Source organism: Conger conger, chromosome 2 (genome assembly GCF_963514075.1).
Source record: "Conger conger chromosome 2, fConCon1.1, whole genome shotgun sequence".
Taxonomy (NCBI): domain Eukaryota; kingdom Metazoa; phylum Chordata; class Actinopteri; order Anguilliformes; family Congridae; genus Conger; species Conger conger.
In genome coordinates, this window is record NC_083761.1 from 2,295,167 (window position 1) to 2,313,111 (window position 17,945).

At 51.5% G+C, this 17,945-nt stretch overlaps 1 protein-coding gene across 4 annotated transcripts in view; it reads left to right on the forward strand.

The window, feature by feature from the left end:
- The window catches only part of LOC133116798 (EH domain-binding protein 1-like), a 95,522-nt gene that overhangs the window by 36,362 nt on the left and 41,215 nt on the right, over nt 1-17,945 (forward strand). For all 4 annotated transcript variants that reach the window (XM_061226764.1, XM_061226754.1, XM_061226781.1 and 1 more), the window contains exons 11-15: nt 10,036-10,214; nt 10,719-10,767; nt 14,150-15,025; nt 16,507-16,548; nt 16,910-17,056. In XM_061226764.1, coding sequence (XP_061082748.1) covers nt 10,036-10,214; nt 10,719-10,767; nt 14,150-15,025; nt 16,507-16,548; nt 16,910-17,056 — 1,293 coding nt within the window. The remainder of the gene's footprint in view (nt 1-10,035; nt 10,215-10,718; nt 10,768-14,149; nt 15,026-16,506; nt 16,549-16,909; nt 17,057-17,945) is intronic.

Genomic DNA, 17,945 nt, shown 5'->3' on the forward strand with positions numbered 1-17,945 from the left:
TTTACTGAAGCCAGGGATTACCGCACACAGCTTCTCAGAGGCAGGAGAGGACTGCTACGATGAGGGGAGAGAGCGAGGGAGGGAGGGAGGGAGAGAGAGAGAGAGAGAGAGAGAGAGAGAGAGAGAGAGAGGGTGCTAAGGGTGCTAAGGGTGGAGGACAAATTGTGGCATTATCTCCTGTAAAGAATACCTGTGAGTGAGGAAGTCCCTCAGACTACAAATTTTTGGGGAATCTCCTAATCCCCCCTCTCTGTGTTTGATGTCAGAACGCTAATGGGCTCCATCGGGCCTTCCGTGAGGGTCTTTGTCCCGGGCCGCGGCTGACTGCCAGGGTTTAGGGTGACATGGTGGAGAGAGAGAGGGAGAGAGAGAGGAGGGGTAACTTTAGCCTAATCTGGGCTAATGCTTACCTGGCCCACAGGTGTGTGGCCGAGACCCTCCCAGGATCATAGATACACCCCTCCTTCAGGCTAATCCTCCTCCACCCCCACCCTGCTGGAGTGGTCACTCGCACATTTTAATTAAATCTGAAGTGGCTGAGTTTGGCCTGCGGTTAAAGGACGCCATTCAGAGAGGCCTTCCCGTCAGCCTCTCCACATTGCTGGGGCTTTGGGCTGCCACTGTGTAGGTGTGTGTAGGTGTGTGTAGGTGTGTGTAGGTGTGTGTAGGTGTGTGTAGGTGTGTGTAGGTGTGTGTGTCAGCAACTCTGTCTAATGTAGTAGGGTTATATTCTATGTGTTTTGTTTGCCAGTTTTGGTTCGGTCAGAATTGCTTGCCAAGACAGATATTTCTTAAGGACCAGTTTCTGCGATTATGTATCTAGTTTCAGCTACTGAAAATATTTATCTTTGTCTAATATCGTTTCTAATATATATATCTATAATATCTTGACCACGAGTAGGGGTGCCGGCTGACGGAGTTGTTTTTTCAAAGCCAAAAAGCAGATCCCTCTGCGGCCAATCAAAGTGCACACCTTGTTACGGATGGCAGTCCAATGAAGTGCCATTGTTAATATCCGCTACTTTACTGGACGCTTTCTCCCTTGGTCACAACGAGTGTTATTATTTTAGATGGTAAGTTAAAATGTGAGGGGTGGCCTCTCCTAACCGGCGGTGCGGGGTTGTCCCATTGCTGAGGAAGAGGAGGAGCTGTGTGTGAGGAAGAGGAGGAGCTGTGTGTGAGGAAGAGGACCGGCTGTGTGTCATGGGGAGTGTGTCAGTAATCCCTTCTGGGGCCTTAGCCACTAGGCTACAGGCACCTTAGCAGCTAGGCTACAGGCACCTTAGCCGCTAGGGTACAGGCACCTTAGCCGCTAGGGTACAGGCACCTTAGCCGCTAGGCTACAGGCACCTTAGCCGCTAGGCTACAGGCACCTTAGCCGCTAGGCTACAGGCACCTTAGCCGCTAGGCTACAGGCACCTTAGCCGCTAGGTAGCGTGAAAACCAGTGGCGGTTATGCTCATCTCTCAGGTCCTCATCGATCCTCTCTCTCCACATTAGCCCTTGTTTAGGGAGTTATTGACTGGGCCAATCCGGCTTTGGCCCAGCCCTTCGTTAGAGCGGTGACTCTGTAATCATCTTAATTGCCTTGTGCCCATTATCTCTCCTCCAATCACGCGTGAGCAGATCTCCAGCACAACGGCAAAATCAGCCAATCGCATCCCAGATCCCGCTCGCTTATTCTCCAGCAGAACGTCACTCCTGGACTCGCTCCTTGATGAGGTTTTCAGGCGAATCTGATGAATTGATAAACGCGCCTTTATCAGATAGCGGGGTGAACTTAGGAGGCCCTAATTTGTGGAGGACGGCGCTTAAAGCCAATCGATGGCGTGCAGATTTGGGAGGGGAATTTGCCTTTTAAACCCCACCTTCATTTTTCTCTTCTTTGTTTTTTTTCATTTGGTTTTTATGGATCAGGGACTATTTGCACGAACGACAGACTTAGCGACTTAAACTCTTCGTGCCGCAGCATCTTAACTGACGCCTGGCATGCGTGCTGCTGCTGCAGTAATTGGTAGTAATGCACATCTTCCATAATGTAAAACATAATCATATTCATGTTTGTGGTTGTGGACATTAACATGACAAATGTTAGTAGGGTGCTTACGAATGAGACGTTCTGTACTCTGTACAGAGTAGCATTGTTCTTATGAAGGAATGTTAATCGGCACCCTGCTGAGAACAACTCATGCTATGTTTTGAAACGGCTGGTAGCTGGTTGACCAGTTGAGACCAGCTCGTCAGGTGTCTTGCTCAGGGACACTTTGACATAGCCCGGGCGGGGGATCGAACCGGCATCCCTCCGACTGCCAGACGACTGCTCTTACTGCCTGAGCCATGTCACCCCTTATCCCGATGTGACTTTTCAGCGCCAGAATTAACGGACGAGAGAACGGCATGAAATTCATTTTTTGTTGTTCCTCTTTTCAAAACTCTCCCCAGGATTAGGCTGGAGATGAGTCATAATGTCATAAGATGAGTCTTTTGAAGAGTTTGTCCAACCCCCCGTTGTTCCAGCTGAACTCCCCCGTCGCATAATTGAACTTTTAATTGCACTTTATTCTGCAGCTTGCAAAATGTGAAGTCATTAAAGCTGCAGAATAAAGTCACTGGCAGTTTCTTGGGTAATGTGGGCACTGAAAGTTGCTGTGAAGCAAATTACTTGTAACTTTTTTTCCTTTTTCTTTTTTTTTTAACAAAGGTGTGATGAAGCAATTGAAAGTTTGGTCAAAGCAGCGATGGCAGCAGATGTTGTACATCGCGGCCAAAAGTCTAATAGGCGCCTGCATCATAAGGTTGACGGGTGACATTCGCATCTGAACTTGGATGAACAAGCAGGCCGGGAGTGAGGAGCAATTAATTGACGCCTCTTTGATTTCTCTTGCCAAGAAGAAAAAAAGAAAAAAAGGCTCTAATTTATTCTTTCTTTTTTTTTTTCTTTTATAACACTGAGTGGTGTCTTACTAACCGGTTTGTTTTGCCTGCAGTCATGCACCTAAAGTGGATAAACAGTCGTTGAGAGTCTGCACAAACACGTTTGGGCATTTCCGTGCCGGGCTTTATGAGCGAATGTTTGAGTGTCAGGTCCTGTGGCTGTGGAGTGGATTAGCAGCGCTGCTGAGGAGTTTTAAGGGCCACGGTGCTGAGGAGTTTAAGGGCCACGGTGCTGAGGAGTTTAAGGGCCACGGTGCTGAGGAGTTTAAGGGCCACGGTGCTGAGGAGTTTAAGGGCCACGGTGCTGAGGAGTTTAAGGGCCACGGTGCTGAGGAGTTTAAGGGCCACGGTGCTGAGGAGTTTAAGGGCCACAGTGCTGAGGAGTTTAAGGGCCACAGTGCTGAGGAGTTTAAGGGCCACAGTGCTGAGGAGTTTAAGGGCCACAGTGCTGAGGAGTTTAAGGGCCACAGTGCTGAGGAGTTTAAGGGCCACAGTGCTGAGGAGTTTAAGTTCTCAGCTCCTCCAAGCGGACGTCTCCCCGTCACGGGCAACAGGGCCATATAATGATGAGAGATCCGGGCTCGTGGCACAAAGGATTGTGGGATTGATTCCTCGCTGTGGCCCTGCTCTGGTGCTCTGGTGCTCTGGTGCTCTGGTGCTCTGGTGCTCTGGTGCTCTGGTGCTCTGGTGCTCTGGTGCTTGACCTCGGCTCCTGGAGTTTAGGCGGCTGAGAGGTGCATTGCACGTGAAAGTGTGGCCTGTGCTAGTCGCTCTGGAGGAGGAGGATGTTTGGCCCTGTCCCGTCCTGGTCCTGCCTTTAGAGAGGAGCCTGGTGCTGCTGAGGGTTCCAGGTTGTGGTTTTTCGGAACGCCTCCGCTGCCCTCAGGGCAGAATGTGGCAGGCGGTGCGATCTCTAGAGAACCTGTTTAAAGAGCTGTTTTTTCCAAGGGCACTGTTTGTTTTAGGTCGTAATATGTATTTGCCTATTAACACGAATATGAATTGGCAACGTTCTCGGGCGCTTGTCCCAGACATGAACTTGACGCCTCGATGCGAGCGATTCGTCAGCTGGGGTTTTGGCAGCAGCCCACGAGGAGTCCCGCCGCCGTTCCCCTGCAGAAGGGCTCCTTCACGAATTCGCCCTCGAGAAGAGCCGGCCCTTCAGAATGTTCATTTTCAGCATTCTCAGTCCGTGTTCTAGAACCCCGTAGCTTTACAATTGATGCCTCTCAGTCACCCATACATTACATTATTGGCATTTGGCAGACGCTCTTGTCCAGAGCGATGTACAGTTGATTAGGCTAAGTAGGAGACAATCCTCCCCTGGAGCAATGCAGGGTTAAGGGCCTTGCTCAAGGGCCCAACAGCTGTGTGGATCTTATTGTGGCTACACTGGGATTAGAACCACCGACCTTGCGTGTCCCAGCTACAGACCACACACGCACACCCACACACACACGTTATGTTAGCCGCATCTTGGCTAGCCAGACTGCCTAGCAGTGGGGGTGTGGAACTTCCTCTTCCTGTGATGCGACACTCACTTCCTGCCGGAGGGCATCTCACCATGATTTATTATCTTTGTCATTGTAAAATATGCCTGTTCATAAAAACCCCACTTTTTTTTTTTTTTTTTTTTTTTTGAAAGCATCAAGCAGGGTCAACCTCGGTGAAATACGTCACTGTCCTACGCTTCACTGGGCTTGCCTGGTGTTTTGGAACCTATGAAATGCTCTCAAAAACTGCCCCCCTGCCTTCTGGTGCTCTTGGTTGGCTCGGTTGCACAGAAGCGCAGAAAAGTGTTTGACTCCAAAACAATTGTGTGTTTGACGCAGGTCTGCCCTGAAGTTTGCGTTTGTGGGCTGAGTCGGGTATGTGCCGAGTCTTGCGTGTGATCTTTGGGGAAGATCCCAAATCGTTTGATGAGGATAAAATTCATCGACAGTCATTTTCCTGGATGAGACCAGACGTGCTTTTTAGGCTTGCCCGCAGACACGCTGTGGCTTGAAAAGGATGGTGTTATTATCGGAACGTTAACCCTTTCAGTCAGTCGGTGTAACTGTCGCAAAATACCGAGATCTTACAGTGCATCCGGAAAGTATTCACAGCGCTTCACTTTTCCCACATTTTGTTATGTTACAGCCTTATTCCAAAATGGAATAAATTAATTTTTTTCCTCAAAATTCTACACACAACATCCCATAATGACAACGTGAAAGAAGTTTTGTTTTTTTTAATTTTTGCAAATTTATTCAAAATAAAAAAACTAAGAAATCACACGTACATAAGTATTCACAGCCTTTGCCATGAAGCTCAAAATTGAGCTCAGGTGCATCCTGTTTCCACTGATCAACCTTGAGATGTTTCTACAGCTTAATTGGAGTCCACCTGTGGTAAATTCAGTTGACTGGACATGATTTGGAAAGGCACACACCTGTCTATATAAGGTCCCACAGTTGAGAGTGCATGTCGGAGCACAAACCAAGCATGAAGTCAAAGGAATTGTCTGCAGACCTCCGAGACAGGATTGTCTCGAGGCACAAATCTGGGGAAGGGTATAGAAAAATTTCTGCTGCTTTGAAGGTCCCAATGAGCACAGTGGCCTCCATCATCCGTCAATGGAAGAAGTTCGGAACCACCAGGACTCTTCCTAGAGCTGGCCGCCCGTCTAAACTGAGCAATCGGGGGAGAAGGGCCTTAGTCAGGGAGGTGACCAAGAACCCGATGGTCACTCTGTCAGAGCTCCAGCGTTCCTCTGTGGAGAGAGGAGAACCTTCCAGAAGGACAACCATCTCTGCAGCAATCCACCAATCAGGCCTGTATGGTAGAGTGGCCAGACGGAAGCCACTCCTTAGTAAAAGGCACATGGCAGCCCGCCTGGAGTTTGCCAAAAGGCACCTGAAGGACTCTCAGACCATGAGAAACAAAATTCTCTGGTCTGATGAGACAAAGATTGAACTCTTTGGCGTGAATGCCAGGTGTCATGTTTGGAGGAAACCAGGCACCGCTCATCACCTGGCCAATGCCATCCCTACAGTGAAGCATGGTGGTGGTAGCATCATGCTGTGGGGATGTTTTTCAGCGGCAGGAACTGGGAGACTAGTCAGGATTGAGGGAAAGATGAATGCAGCAATGTACAGAGACATCCTGGATGAAAACCTGCTCCAGAGCGCTCTTGACCTCAGACTGGGGTGACGGTTCATCTTTCAGCAGGACAACGATCCTAAGCACACAGCCAAGATATCAAAGGAGTGGCTTCATGACAACTCTGTGAATGTCCTTGAGTGGCCCAGCCAGAGCCCAGACTTGAATCCGATTGAACATCTCTGGAGAGATCTGAAAATGGCTGTGCACCGACGCTCCCCATCCAACCTGATGGAGCTTGAGAGGTGCTGCAAAGAGGAATGGGCGAAACTGCCCAAAGATAGGTGTGCCAAGCTTGTGGCATCATATTCAAAAAGACTTGAGGCTGTAATTGCTGCCAAAGGTGCATCAACAAAGTACTGAGCAAAGGCTGTGAATACTTATGTACATGTGATTTCTTCGTTTTTAATTTTTAATAAATTTGCTAAAATTTGCTAAAAACTTCTTTCATGTTGTCATTGTGGGGTGTTGTGTGTAGAATTATGAGAAAAAAAATGAATGCATTCCATTTTGGAATAAGGCTGTAACATAACAAAATGTGGGAAAAGTGAAGCGCTGTGAATACTTTCCGGATGCACTGTGTACCCCTTCAGGGGATAAAAACGACTGCTTCACCTATTTGAGCCTCTATTGAACCCCTGCTACGTTCTCTCCACTGTGAACCCCAAACCCCTTGCGTTTTGGGTGGGGCCGCTTCGTATTTGGCTTGGACCTGTGAGGGTTAACGAGGAGTGATCGGAGGGAGCCGGTGGTGCTGATGATCAAACGGGTGTGTCAGGCGGCGGAGTAATTGCAGAACTCTCCGACCTCTGCTTTGAAGCGTCGGGAGTGGGGGAAGGTGAAGTTATTCCCCTCCGTTTCTGCAGTCGAGGGCCAGAGCAGCGGAAAGCGGGGGTTTCGTTGCCCGGGGGGTGTTCACACGGTTAGAGGGTTGTCCTCTAATTACTTGGCACCTGCCCGGTAATTGCAGCGTAATTAGACTGTTAGTTTTAATGTCACTTTAAACAGAGTTCCCACAGGGGTGTGCCTGGCTCGCTGAGGACGAGCTAGACCTCATACTGTACTCCCATTGGAGGAGCATTGCAGCATACTGTACTCCCATTGGAGGAGCATTGCAGCATACTGTACTCCCATTGGAGGAGCATTGCAGCATACTATACTCTCATTGGAGGAGCATTACAGCATACTGTACTCCCATTGGAGGAGCATTGCAGCATACTGTACTCCCATTGGAGGAGCATTGCAGCATACTGTACTCCCATTGGAGGAGCATTGCAGCATACTATACTCTCATTGGAGGAGCATTACAGCATACTGTACTCCCATTGGAGGAGCATTGCAGCATACTATACTCTCATTGGACGAGCATAACAGCATACTGTACTCCCATTGGAGGAGCATTTCAGCATACTGTACTCCCATTGGAGGAGCATTTCAGCATACTGTACTCCCATTGGAGGAGCATTGCAGCATACTGTACTCCCATTGAAGGAGCATTGCAGCATACTGTACTCCCATTGGAGGAGCATTGCAGCATACTGTACTCTCATTGGAGGAGCATTACAGCATACTGTACTCCCATTGGAGGAGCATTGCAGCATACTGTACTCCCATTGGAGGAGCATTACAGCATACTATACTCTCATTGGAGGAGCATTGCAGCATACTGTACTCCCATTGGAGGAGCATTGCAGCATACTATACTCATTGGACGAGCATTACAGCATACTGTACTCCCATTGGAGGAGTGTTACAGCATACTGTACTCTCATTGGATGAGCTTGGATAGCCACACTGCACTCTTTAGGAGGAACAAGGGACATGGCAGCATAGTGTACTCCCATTGGAGGAGCTAGACTGCACACTGCACTCTCATTGGAGGAGCTTATACCTGAGCTGTCCAATAACGTGCAATGGAGGGCTGTGAATATACAGGTTTTCATTCCAGCCAATCATGGCAGCCACTGATTTCCTTAGTGCCCAGACCGCCGGCCTATCGGACGTGCCCACCTCAGAAACCCCGAACGTTGCGTTCCCGGTCTGTCCGCTGTCCGCACTCTTTCTCCTCGCCTTCGGTTCACGGTCCGCTCACGCCCTCGTATGCGGGCATTTCAATTAAAGGCGCTGATTAGCCGTCGCGCGGGTGTTTTCGCGGCGGAGCGAGGTCGCGGCGCGGCGGTTAGCGGCCGGCGCTGGAGCTTCTGCGGGGCTCAGGAGCTCGCGCTCCCAGCCGGTCGATCTCGCTGAAGCCGCCGGGCGTGATAAGCCCTGAAGAGCGCGGGATAATTAATAACGTGTCGACATTATCCACGGCCGCGCGGTGGGTTTAGCGTGTGACCCCGCTCATTAGGGAGCGTGTGCCCCGTCTGTGCGCTCGCAAGGCTCTGTTCGCCCGCTGTCGAGATTAAACCCCTCCTCCCCCGGCTGGGTCTTCTCCATTATTCGGGTTCAACAGCGTATTGTGATTCCGTTAATTAACTTTGATAATGAAATGTATGAAATTACTGCCCATCTCACCATTGGAATCTTTTTCTTCTTTTTTTTTTTTTTTTTTTTTCATTCTGGTGATGCCGGTTTCTCAGTTCAAATGAATGACTGTTAAAACACAATTTGGGGGAAATGGTCAGAAATTTTGTTGTAGGCTTGAGCGGGGCAACCCTTTGGCCTACGTTTTATTCTGTACTTGAGTGAATTAACACGCTGGCTCTCAGGCAGGGCTGCCAAACCCTGTTCCTGGAGATCTACCTTCCTGTAGGTTTTCACTCCAACCATAATCTGGCACAGCTGAATGAATGAGGTGTGATTTGTGAGGGTTGAAGTTGAACCCTACAGGATGGTAGATCTCCAGGAACAGGGTTGGGCAGCCCTGCTCTAGCTGTTGAATGAGGTGTGCTTTGTTGGGGTTGGAGTGAAAACCTACAGGACGGTAGATGTCCAGGAACAGGGTTTGCCAGCCATAGGGGGCAGTGTTGTGACCGTAGGGGGCGGTGTGGTGTTGTGACCATAGGGGGCAGTGTTGTGACCGTAGGGGGCAGTGTGGGGTTGTGACCGTAGGGGGCAGTGTGGTGTGACCGTAGGGGGCGATGTTGTGACCGTAGGGGGCAGTGTGGTGACCGTAGGGGGCAGTGTGGTGACCGTAGGGGGCAGTGTGATGTTGTGACTGTAGGGGGCAGTGTTGTGACTGTAGGGGGCGGTGTTGTGACCGTAGGGGGCAGTGTGATGTTGTGACTGTAGGGGGCAGTGTTGTGACTGTAGGGGGCAGTGTGGTGTTGTGACCGTAGGAGGCAGTGTTGTGACCGTAGGGGGCAGTGTTGTGACCGTAGGGGGCAGTGTTGTGACCGTAGGGGGCGGTGTTGTGTTGTGACCGTAGGGGGCAGTGTTGTGACCGTAGGGGGCAGTGTTGTGACTGTAGGGGGTGGTGTTGTGACTGTAGGGGGCAGTGTTGTGACCGTAGGAGGCAGTGTGGTGTTGTGACCGTAGGGGGCGATGTTGTGACCGTAGGGGGCAGTGTTGTGACCGTAGGAGGCAGTGTTGTGACCGTAGGGGGCAGTGTTGTGACCGTAGGAGGCAGTGTTGTGACCGTAGGAGGCAGTGTTGTGACCGTAGGAGGCAGTGTTGTGACCGTAGGGGGCGGTGTTGTGACTGTAGGGGGCGGTGTTGTGACTGTAGGGGGCAGTGTTGTGACCGTGGGGGGCGATGTTGTGACCGTAGGGGGCAGTGTGGTGACCGTAGGGGGCAGTGTGGTGTTGTGACCGTAGGGGGCGATGTTGTGACCATAGGGGACAAATTAGGGGACAAATTAACCCACAGGGTTCAATAAAGTATATCTTATCTTATTATGTTGTGACCGTAGGGGGCAGTGTTGTGACCATAGGGGGCAGTGTTGTGACCATAGGGGGCAGTGTTGTGACCATAGGGGGCAGTGTGGTGTTGTGACCGTGGCGGTGTCTGTTCCTCCAGCCCAGCCCTCTCCCCAGCCCTCTGATTGGCTGCCGGTCGAACGCCACGCAGTCCCTGCTGGTGTGGTGCAGGGAGGCCACGCAGAGCTACCGCGGCGTGAAGATCACCAACTTCACCACCTCCTGGAGGAGCGGGCTGGCCTTCTGCGCCCTGCTGCACCACTTCAGACCCCACGCCATGTGAGTCACACTCACTCACTCACTCACTCACTCACTCACTCACTCACTCACTCACTCACACTCTCTCTCTCTCTCTCTCTCTCTCACTCACTCACTCACTCACTCACTCACTCACTCACTCACTCACTCACTCACACTCTCTCTCTCTCTCTCTCTCTCTCTCTCTCTCTCTCTCTCACACTCACTCACTCACACTCTCTCTCTCACTCACTCACTCACTCACTCACTCACTCACTCACTCACTCACTCACTCTCTCTCTCTCTCTCTCTCTCTCTCTCTCTCTCACACTCACACACTCTCTCTCTCTCTCTCTCTCTCTCTCTCTCTCACACTCACACACTCTCTCTCTCTCTCTCTCTCTCTCTCTCTCTCACACTCACACACACTCTCTCTCTCTCTCTCTCTCTCTCACACACACACACACACACACACACACACACAGATTTGAATGTCTGGACTAATTCATTAAAAAACTATGTTGACTGTTGTTGTGTTTTCCTCAGAGACTACAAGTCCCTCAGTCCCCATGATATTAAAGAGAACAACAAGAAGGTGAGGACCAGTGTTCTCCTTTTCTCTCTCCCTTTCTCTCTCTCTCCATCACTCTCTCTCTTCTCTCTCCCTCTCCCCCTTCCTCACTCTTTCAGTCCGATACCAGGGTTAAATCTGTCCTCCCCCTTTTCCCTGGAGTGAGTCAGAGTTAAGGCCCCGCCCACTCAGCCCCCCCAGGCCTGAAAGCCACATGGCCCGTCGTGGAGGGGGGAGGGGGGTGGTGGTTTGGGGGGGGGGGGGGTCTTCCTTCCTGTGGGTTTCCTCCGTCCGGTACGCCCTGTTTCTCCTAAGTGCCCAATATCAGGAACAATGGTCCCATGCAGAAACACTGCCCGTGCCGCCCTGTCAATCTACCGCCCCCTCAGTCTTGCCCCCCCCCTCCCTCCCTCCTGCCCCTCCCTCCTGCCCCTCCTCCATCATTAAGGCACAATGGGGCCCTGACTGAAGGCCGGTCTCCTGGCTGGTAAACCTGCGGCTGGTTAAGGGCCCGTCACAGGTGACCGCAGCGGGGGCGGGAGGGGTTAAGGGCCTGCCCTCCGAGGGGACCGGGGGGGGGGGGGGGCGTGGTAGTCTGTGGTTCAGTTAGGAATCCCTCCCTGAAATGACATTACATTTTATTCAGCAGATGCTTTTATCCAAAGTACACCAGGGTCAGGGGACAAACCAAATCGCTCCAATTCACATAGGATTGGTTGTGAAGCCAAAGTCTGACTTTGACTTTTCATTCTAATCCCAAACTGCAAACATGACCGTCTTCGCAAGAATTTTAGTCTTCTAATAAGACTTCATGTTTGCTTAACAGGTAAACCTTTCTTAACCCGTTGGCAAATCTTGAAATGAGTCAATCTTATGTCAATATTTTATATTTTATTTAGTAAAAATTCAAATAAGATTTTAAGGCTCACATGGCGTCTTCATATACATGGGGTATAAACTGTGAACCCGACTCATCTGTAATTGCGGAATTAAGTGTGTGTGTGTGTGTGTGTGTGAGTGGAGGATCATGGGAGGAGGAGGTTATTTTCCCCGTTATCTGATCTACGCGAGGATAATTAGGCGATGTTCAGACCGTAGCCCCTGGCAGCGCTGTTGAGTGACAGCCGCTGACGGATGTCAATCACTCTGGCGGAGCCCTGTTCTGAGCTGTCTGTGCGGGCCAGGAAACCGTGCCCCGCCTCGGCCCTCATTCCAGGGAGACGCTCCGCGGAAGTCCCCCCCCGTTCGGCCTGGAGGACACACAGGGCAGGCGTCCAGCAGGAAACCCAACATGACCTGGCAACCGGTCGCAGATCAGATCAGATCAGACACAGGGCTGCACTGTTTTGGCTCTGATGGCTCTGAAGCCATTTGCAGCTGATTTGACTGGTCCTGACCGAGGTTTGCATGTGTGAAAAAACGCTTTCCTATTTGTACAAGCCTTTAGTATCTCCGGCCAATAGATGTCAGTAGTCTATTTAAGCGGAATGATTTTCTCGAACACGCAGTTTGTCAGAAAGGGGGTGGGGAGGTGGGGGTGGGGGGCACATCCGCCTCCTTGACACCCAGGAGTGAGCTGCACTGTATGTTGTGAAATGAACACCCGAACACCCCCCCCCCCGTATTGAGCCGGTAGGTTGTGGCTGTCTGCGGGAGAACACACTCTCCGCGCGGTGAACAATAACATGCTCACCGCTCCTCAGAGTGTGAGAAACTCAATCAGGGCCCCGGTTTGGGCCTGGCGCTTAAACAAAGTCCTGTAACTGCACACTTTCTCCTCTTTTCTTCCGCCCTCTTCCTCCCCCGCTCCCACTCTTCCTCCTCCTTCACACTTTACCGCTCTCTCGTTCCCAAGGCCCATTGTTCAGAGCGCCAGAAAAAGAAAAGAAAAAAAGAAATGCGAATGGGAGAAAAAAATAGTTTGTAATTAATTGTAAATTGAGAATCGGCTCCCCTTGATTATACTGGCGGGGGAGGGGAGAGAGAGGGAGGGTTTGGGGGTGGTGGAGAGGCGGGGGTGCGGAGGTGGGTTCGGGGGGGGGGGGAAACTTGATAAACCCGCGGTGTGGAAATGTCAGGCCCTCAGGACGGTGGTGGAGTGACTGGAATTACGGATGTTATCTGCCGGTCCAGATACAAGCCATGATACTGGAGAGTGAGGGGGGGTGGGGGGTGGGGTTCTACTTCAAATTTTCTTGTTACCAGATAAACTGGACTGGGCTGCTGGTGCTCTGGGATTGAGTTTTCCGTTCCTCGATGGATGACCTCCCCTGTGTGTCTGTGTGTGTCTGTGTGTGTCTGTGTGTGTCTGTGTGTGTCTGTGTGTGTCTGTGTGTGTCTGTGTGTGTCTGTGTGTGTCTGTGTGTGTCTGTGTGTGTGTGGGGGTAAATGTATAGATAAATAAATAAATCAGGGCAATGACACAGTTGGGAGGGAGAGGAGAGTGGAGGAGAGTGGAGGGGAGGAGAGCAGAGGGGCTGATGGGATACGATAAGGCGGGTTGGATTGGTTCGTCCGGTCTTGTTATATCCCGCTCTTATCTCCGGGAACATCCTCGGCGTTCCCTGTCTCCGCGCTGCGTGTTCCGGTCATTCCCGATTTTTCCATATTCCCCATCCAGACCGACACACCTGGCTCTAGAGCCCCCCGGACACCGGTTTGACCTGCGCCTCCCGCAGAGGGCCCTGAACCGTGGGGGCCGGGTGTGGTCTCGTCCTGGAGGCTCAGGATAGTCTAGGTTCACAGTCACTGAGACTCATTTTCTATTGGCAAATCTTTAAATGAGTCCAACTGACTTGCTTCATTGCCAAGATTTGTGTTGTATTCACATATATACATTTACATAATTAAGATTAAGTCTCGCTATACCGTAAATCCTCAAATTGTGTCCGGGATTCTATTTGAAGCCGGGCCTCGGATAATAGCGAAACTCTTTTGATAGCCTCGCGGCATGCTGCTCCAAACGAAACGCATGTCTCACAATAAAAACGCACTTTAGGAAGAAAAGATCCTTAAGAATAAAATTCTACAACAGAAGCCTAATAAGAAATAAAGGCCTGCCTCGAATACAAGCCTGCCCCAAATAAAGGCCTGTGCTTTGTGCAGCCTAGGTAAATAAAAGAGTCCGGCCGCAATTTGAGGATTTACGGTTAGACTAAAATACCTGTCGAGACATATCTGTTCCTTTTTTGCATATTGGCAATCAAGTAACTCAGTTGGCATTTGCCAGTTGGTGAACTTATTATTTTTTTTACCGCTAAGATAGTTATACCTTAAAACAAGCTAATATTTCGACTTGAGGGAAAAGAGATGAGCCCTTAGGTGTTATTACGAGACTAAAGCGTGTGTTCGGTGTGTATTTGTCCTGCGTGTGCGTGTTGACGGGTGACCCCTCCCCCCACGGCAGGCGTACGACGGTTTCGCCAGCCTGGGCATCTCCCGGCTGCTGGAGCCGGCGGACATGGTGCTGCTGGCCATCCCGGACAAGCTGACGGTGATGACGTACCTGTACCAGATCCGGGCGCACTTCAGCGGCGAGGAGCTGAGCGTGGTGCAGATCGAGGCCAACAGCAGCCGCAGCACCTACAAGGTGGGCGACTTCGAGACGGACGGCCACAGCTCGCTGGCCGAGGGCCAGTTCTACGCCGAGGTGGGCGACGCGCGGCACGAGCCCCAGGCCGGGGGCCCCGCCGTGGCCAACGGGGAGAGGGCGCCACGCCCGCACCAACACGAGGAGGAGGAGGAGCCGCCGGTCGCTCCGGTCGCCGCGGTTACGGTGGAGGAGACCTCGGTGTGCCGGGTCCCCTCCGTCGCCGGCCGGGCCTCACCCCCGACCCCGACCCCGAACAGTGTGACCTTTGACCCCGCCCCCACGCCGCAGCCAGCGCCCCGGTCCCCCGGCGGGGCGGTCGGGGTGGGCGGCTCTGACCCGGTCTCGACGCCGTCGCGCCCGGTCCCGGGGAAACGGACGCTGCTGAAGGTGAACGCTGGGGACTTCGGCGACCCGGAGCCGGGGCGGGGCGCCAGAGCGGAGGAGGGCGTCCCCCAGAACGAGAGCGGGGTGCCGGAGCAGGGGGACGGCCGGGGGGCGGGGGTCGGGGTCGGGGTCGGGAGGGCCGACCCGGGCTCCCCCGCTCACAGAGTGGCGGCCGCCGCGCCCCACAGACTGGGCTCCTCGTACGCGCGCGACGCCGACCTCAGCAGGAAGAAGAGAGCTGACTCCGCCCCCGACGCTGTCCGTCAAAACCACCTGGAGGTGGCCACGCCCCCCAAGCACCTGCAGGTAACGTTACATTGCATTACATTATTGGCTTTTTGCAGACGTCGCTCTGGATAAGAGCGACGTACAGTTGATTTGACTAAGCAGGAGACAATCCTTCCCTGGAGCAATGCAGGGTTTAAGGGCCTTGCTCAGGGGCCCAACAGCTGTGCGGATCTTATTGTGGCCACACTGGGATTAGAACCACCGACCTTGCGTGTCCCAGTCATGTACCTTAACCACTACGCTACAGGCCGCCCCCTTAACGTAACCCACACACCACCTCTGGGACAGCGCTGCTTCACATCTGAGAGAGGGGTTTCCTGTAATCTTAATTATCGGTAATAAATCACAAAGGTCTCTACTTACCCGTGGGACAGGTCCCTAGTTAATACAGCAGCCAAGGAGCTCACTGCTTCCAGAACCCAGAAACACTTGGCACGCTGAAAATATGCGTTTCCTGAGTAAAATCACATCCGATTAATCATCATCATAAAAAATTATAATAATAATCGTTTTTTAAACATAACATCTGATGAATCAGTAAAAATAACAGATCTGAGCGGGGCTCTATAGGATGTGTTCTTGTCTGAGATTGTAAATGCAGCCATAAAGTTCAGTACTTCCAGAACCCAGAGACACTTCACTGGAAAGCGGTGTTTCCTGATTAATCAGCAAAAAAATTACATCTGATTAATCGTCAAAATCTCAGTGCTGCTCTGTAGGTTCTGCTTTCAGACAAGATGGGTAATTCTGTGACTGCATATTACATTGTATTAGTGTAGAATAAAGCTCATTTCTTCTGTTGAAAGAATAGTTGCCGCTTCAGGGTTAATAAGCTGAACGGCAGCCATTTTGATTTTGTTTAGTTGCTCTGACATTGACATTGCTTGGCACACATACACACACACACACACACACACACACACACACACACACACACACACGCCTGGATCTGTGGATTATTCTGCTACGCCTCGCGGGTGAAGTTTCTTTGACTGAAGTTTATCAGTGAGGCATTTAGGTGTGCGATTTGCAACAGTGATTCTGCAAAATTGATAACGTGTTTTTTTTTGGTTGTTTTTATTTGTTTATTTGATTTGGGAAGCGTAGCAGCCAGCCAGACACCCAGCCACTGCACCGGGTCTGAAATCCAAGGTTTTTAAAATATATATATATATTTTATTATTTTATTTAGAATGGTGTCTCCCTGTGAGGCGGTCTGTCTGCGCGTGGATTACTGTCGATGCGTGTGCGATAGCATCGTCTCCTGGGGGGGACGTCGTCCGTGTTGTCATAACACAGAAAAACCGATAGTCAGGAGTCTGCTGCTCCTCAGGCCTGCTGATGGGAAAAAGCGCTTTCTGACGTTTGAAACCCTTTATTCCGTCTTTAAAACCCTGGGTGACGGATGCTAAGCTAACGGTAAATAAACCGCTCTGGATGTTTGAAGCTCTCCTGTGAAGCCCTAAAGAAAGAGGCCTGTTTTTTTTGTGTTTTTTCAGCAAACGCCGGCAGTCCCGAAATCGAGCGCTCCAGAGGAGAAGGTGGGTGTGATCGTGGACCCCAAAAACCCGTAAAAACTATGAGAGTCCAGCAGTCTTTCGCAAATACTTACCTTTCATGAAATCAGTTCTCCAAATGCATTTAACCTTCTCGTTTAACCTACCTGGGAAGGAAACATTCTGAAAAGTCATTAAATGGCTTAATTCCAAAGAACTGGCCTTATCTGTTTTTATTGAGTATTTTTATTAATTTTAATTAATTGCTGTATTCATAATCATGTTAAATGACTTGGGGAAGTTTTCCCCCACTGACCGCCGCTGGTCTGAATGTTTAGTTCTGTTTGGTGGTTCGCTCCCAGCGGTGCCAAGCGGACCCTGACCCCTCTCCCCTCCCGGCCCGCAGAAGGTGCAGTCTCGGCAGGAGGAGCTGAAGGAAAGGGCCAGGCTTCTCCTGGAGCAGGCCCGGCGAGACGCCGCCACGAAGGCGGGGAGCAAGCACACCGCCAGCGCCGTGTCCGCCGCCCCGCCCCGCGCTCCGCACGCCATCGACGTGAGTGCAGGGCCCCGCAGGGGCCACGGGCCCCGGGGAGAGAGGGGTGCAGGGGGCGGGGCGGGGGCCACGGGCCCCGGGGAGAGAGGGGTGCAGGGCCCCACGGGGGCCACGGGCCCCGGGGGAGAGAGGGGTGCAGGGGGCGGGGCGGGGGCCGAATGTAAATATGTAGATCATTTACGTATTTACATTCCCTTAAATATTTACAAATGTCCTTTGCTAAAATATTGGAAGAGACGGAGTCACCTCAGGATCTTGATTCTTCACCTGAGCTCCTACGTAGTTCTCCTAAATATTTTTTCCAGCTGGCCACACGTTCAGTTCTCAGGAGCCAGCGTTCCTAAAATGGGAGCGCTGTCGAGCTTGCATAAATATTTTAGTGTGGTTTTGTTCACTGGGGTAAGTTGTTTGTTTACCGTGTGTGTTTTTCATTAAAGGGCGTTGGAATGTCCTTGAATTAACTCTTCTGAACACCTACCTCGGGAAAAAGCGTGTCGCCTTTATCCGGAAAACGAGCAACAGGCTCCGCGTCGGGCCTGTGCAAAGCGCTCAGGAGAGGGGCGGCTTTCTGAAAGCGTGAGCAGTGTGAAACGTTCAGAGCTTGCGGAGGTGAAGTCCCCTTCGCCGCTGAGAGAGGCGGCTGTTTGGGAGCTCCCCGAAATTGTCCCATTGTAGTGGCGGTTTGGTTCCCCAGGACGTCTGTTTAACGAGGGCGCCGTGTGTTAGCGGGCCCGAATATCGGACCGTTTCCGTTTCCGCAGGAGGATTGATGAATACAGAAACCAGTCCCCTGGCCTTACCAGCTGGGTCACCGTTGGCGATTGAGATGAGATCGTTTTCTGATGTTGTTGACACCAGGTAGCTGGATGTCATTGTTTTTGATTGGGCT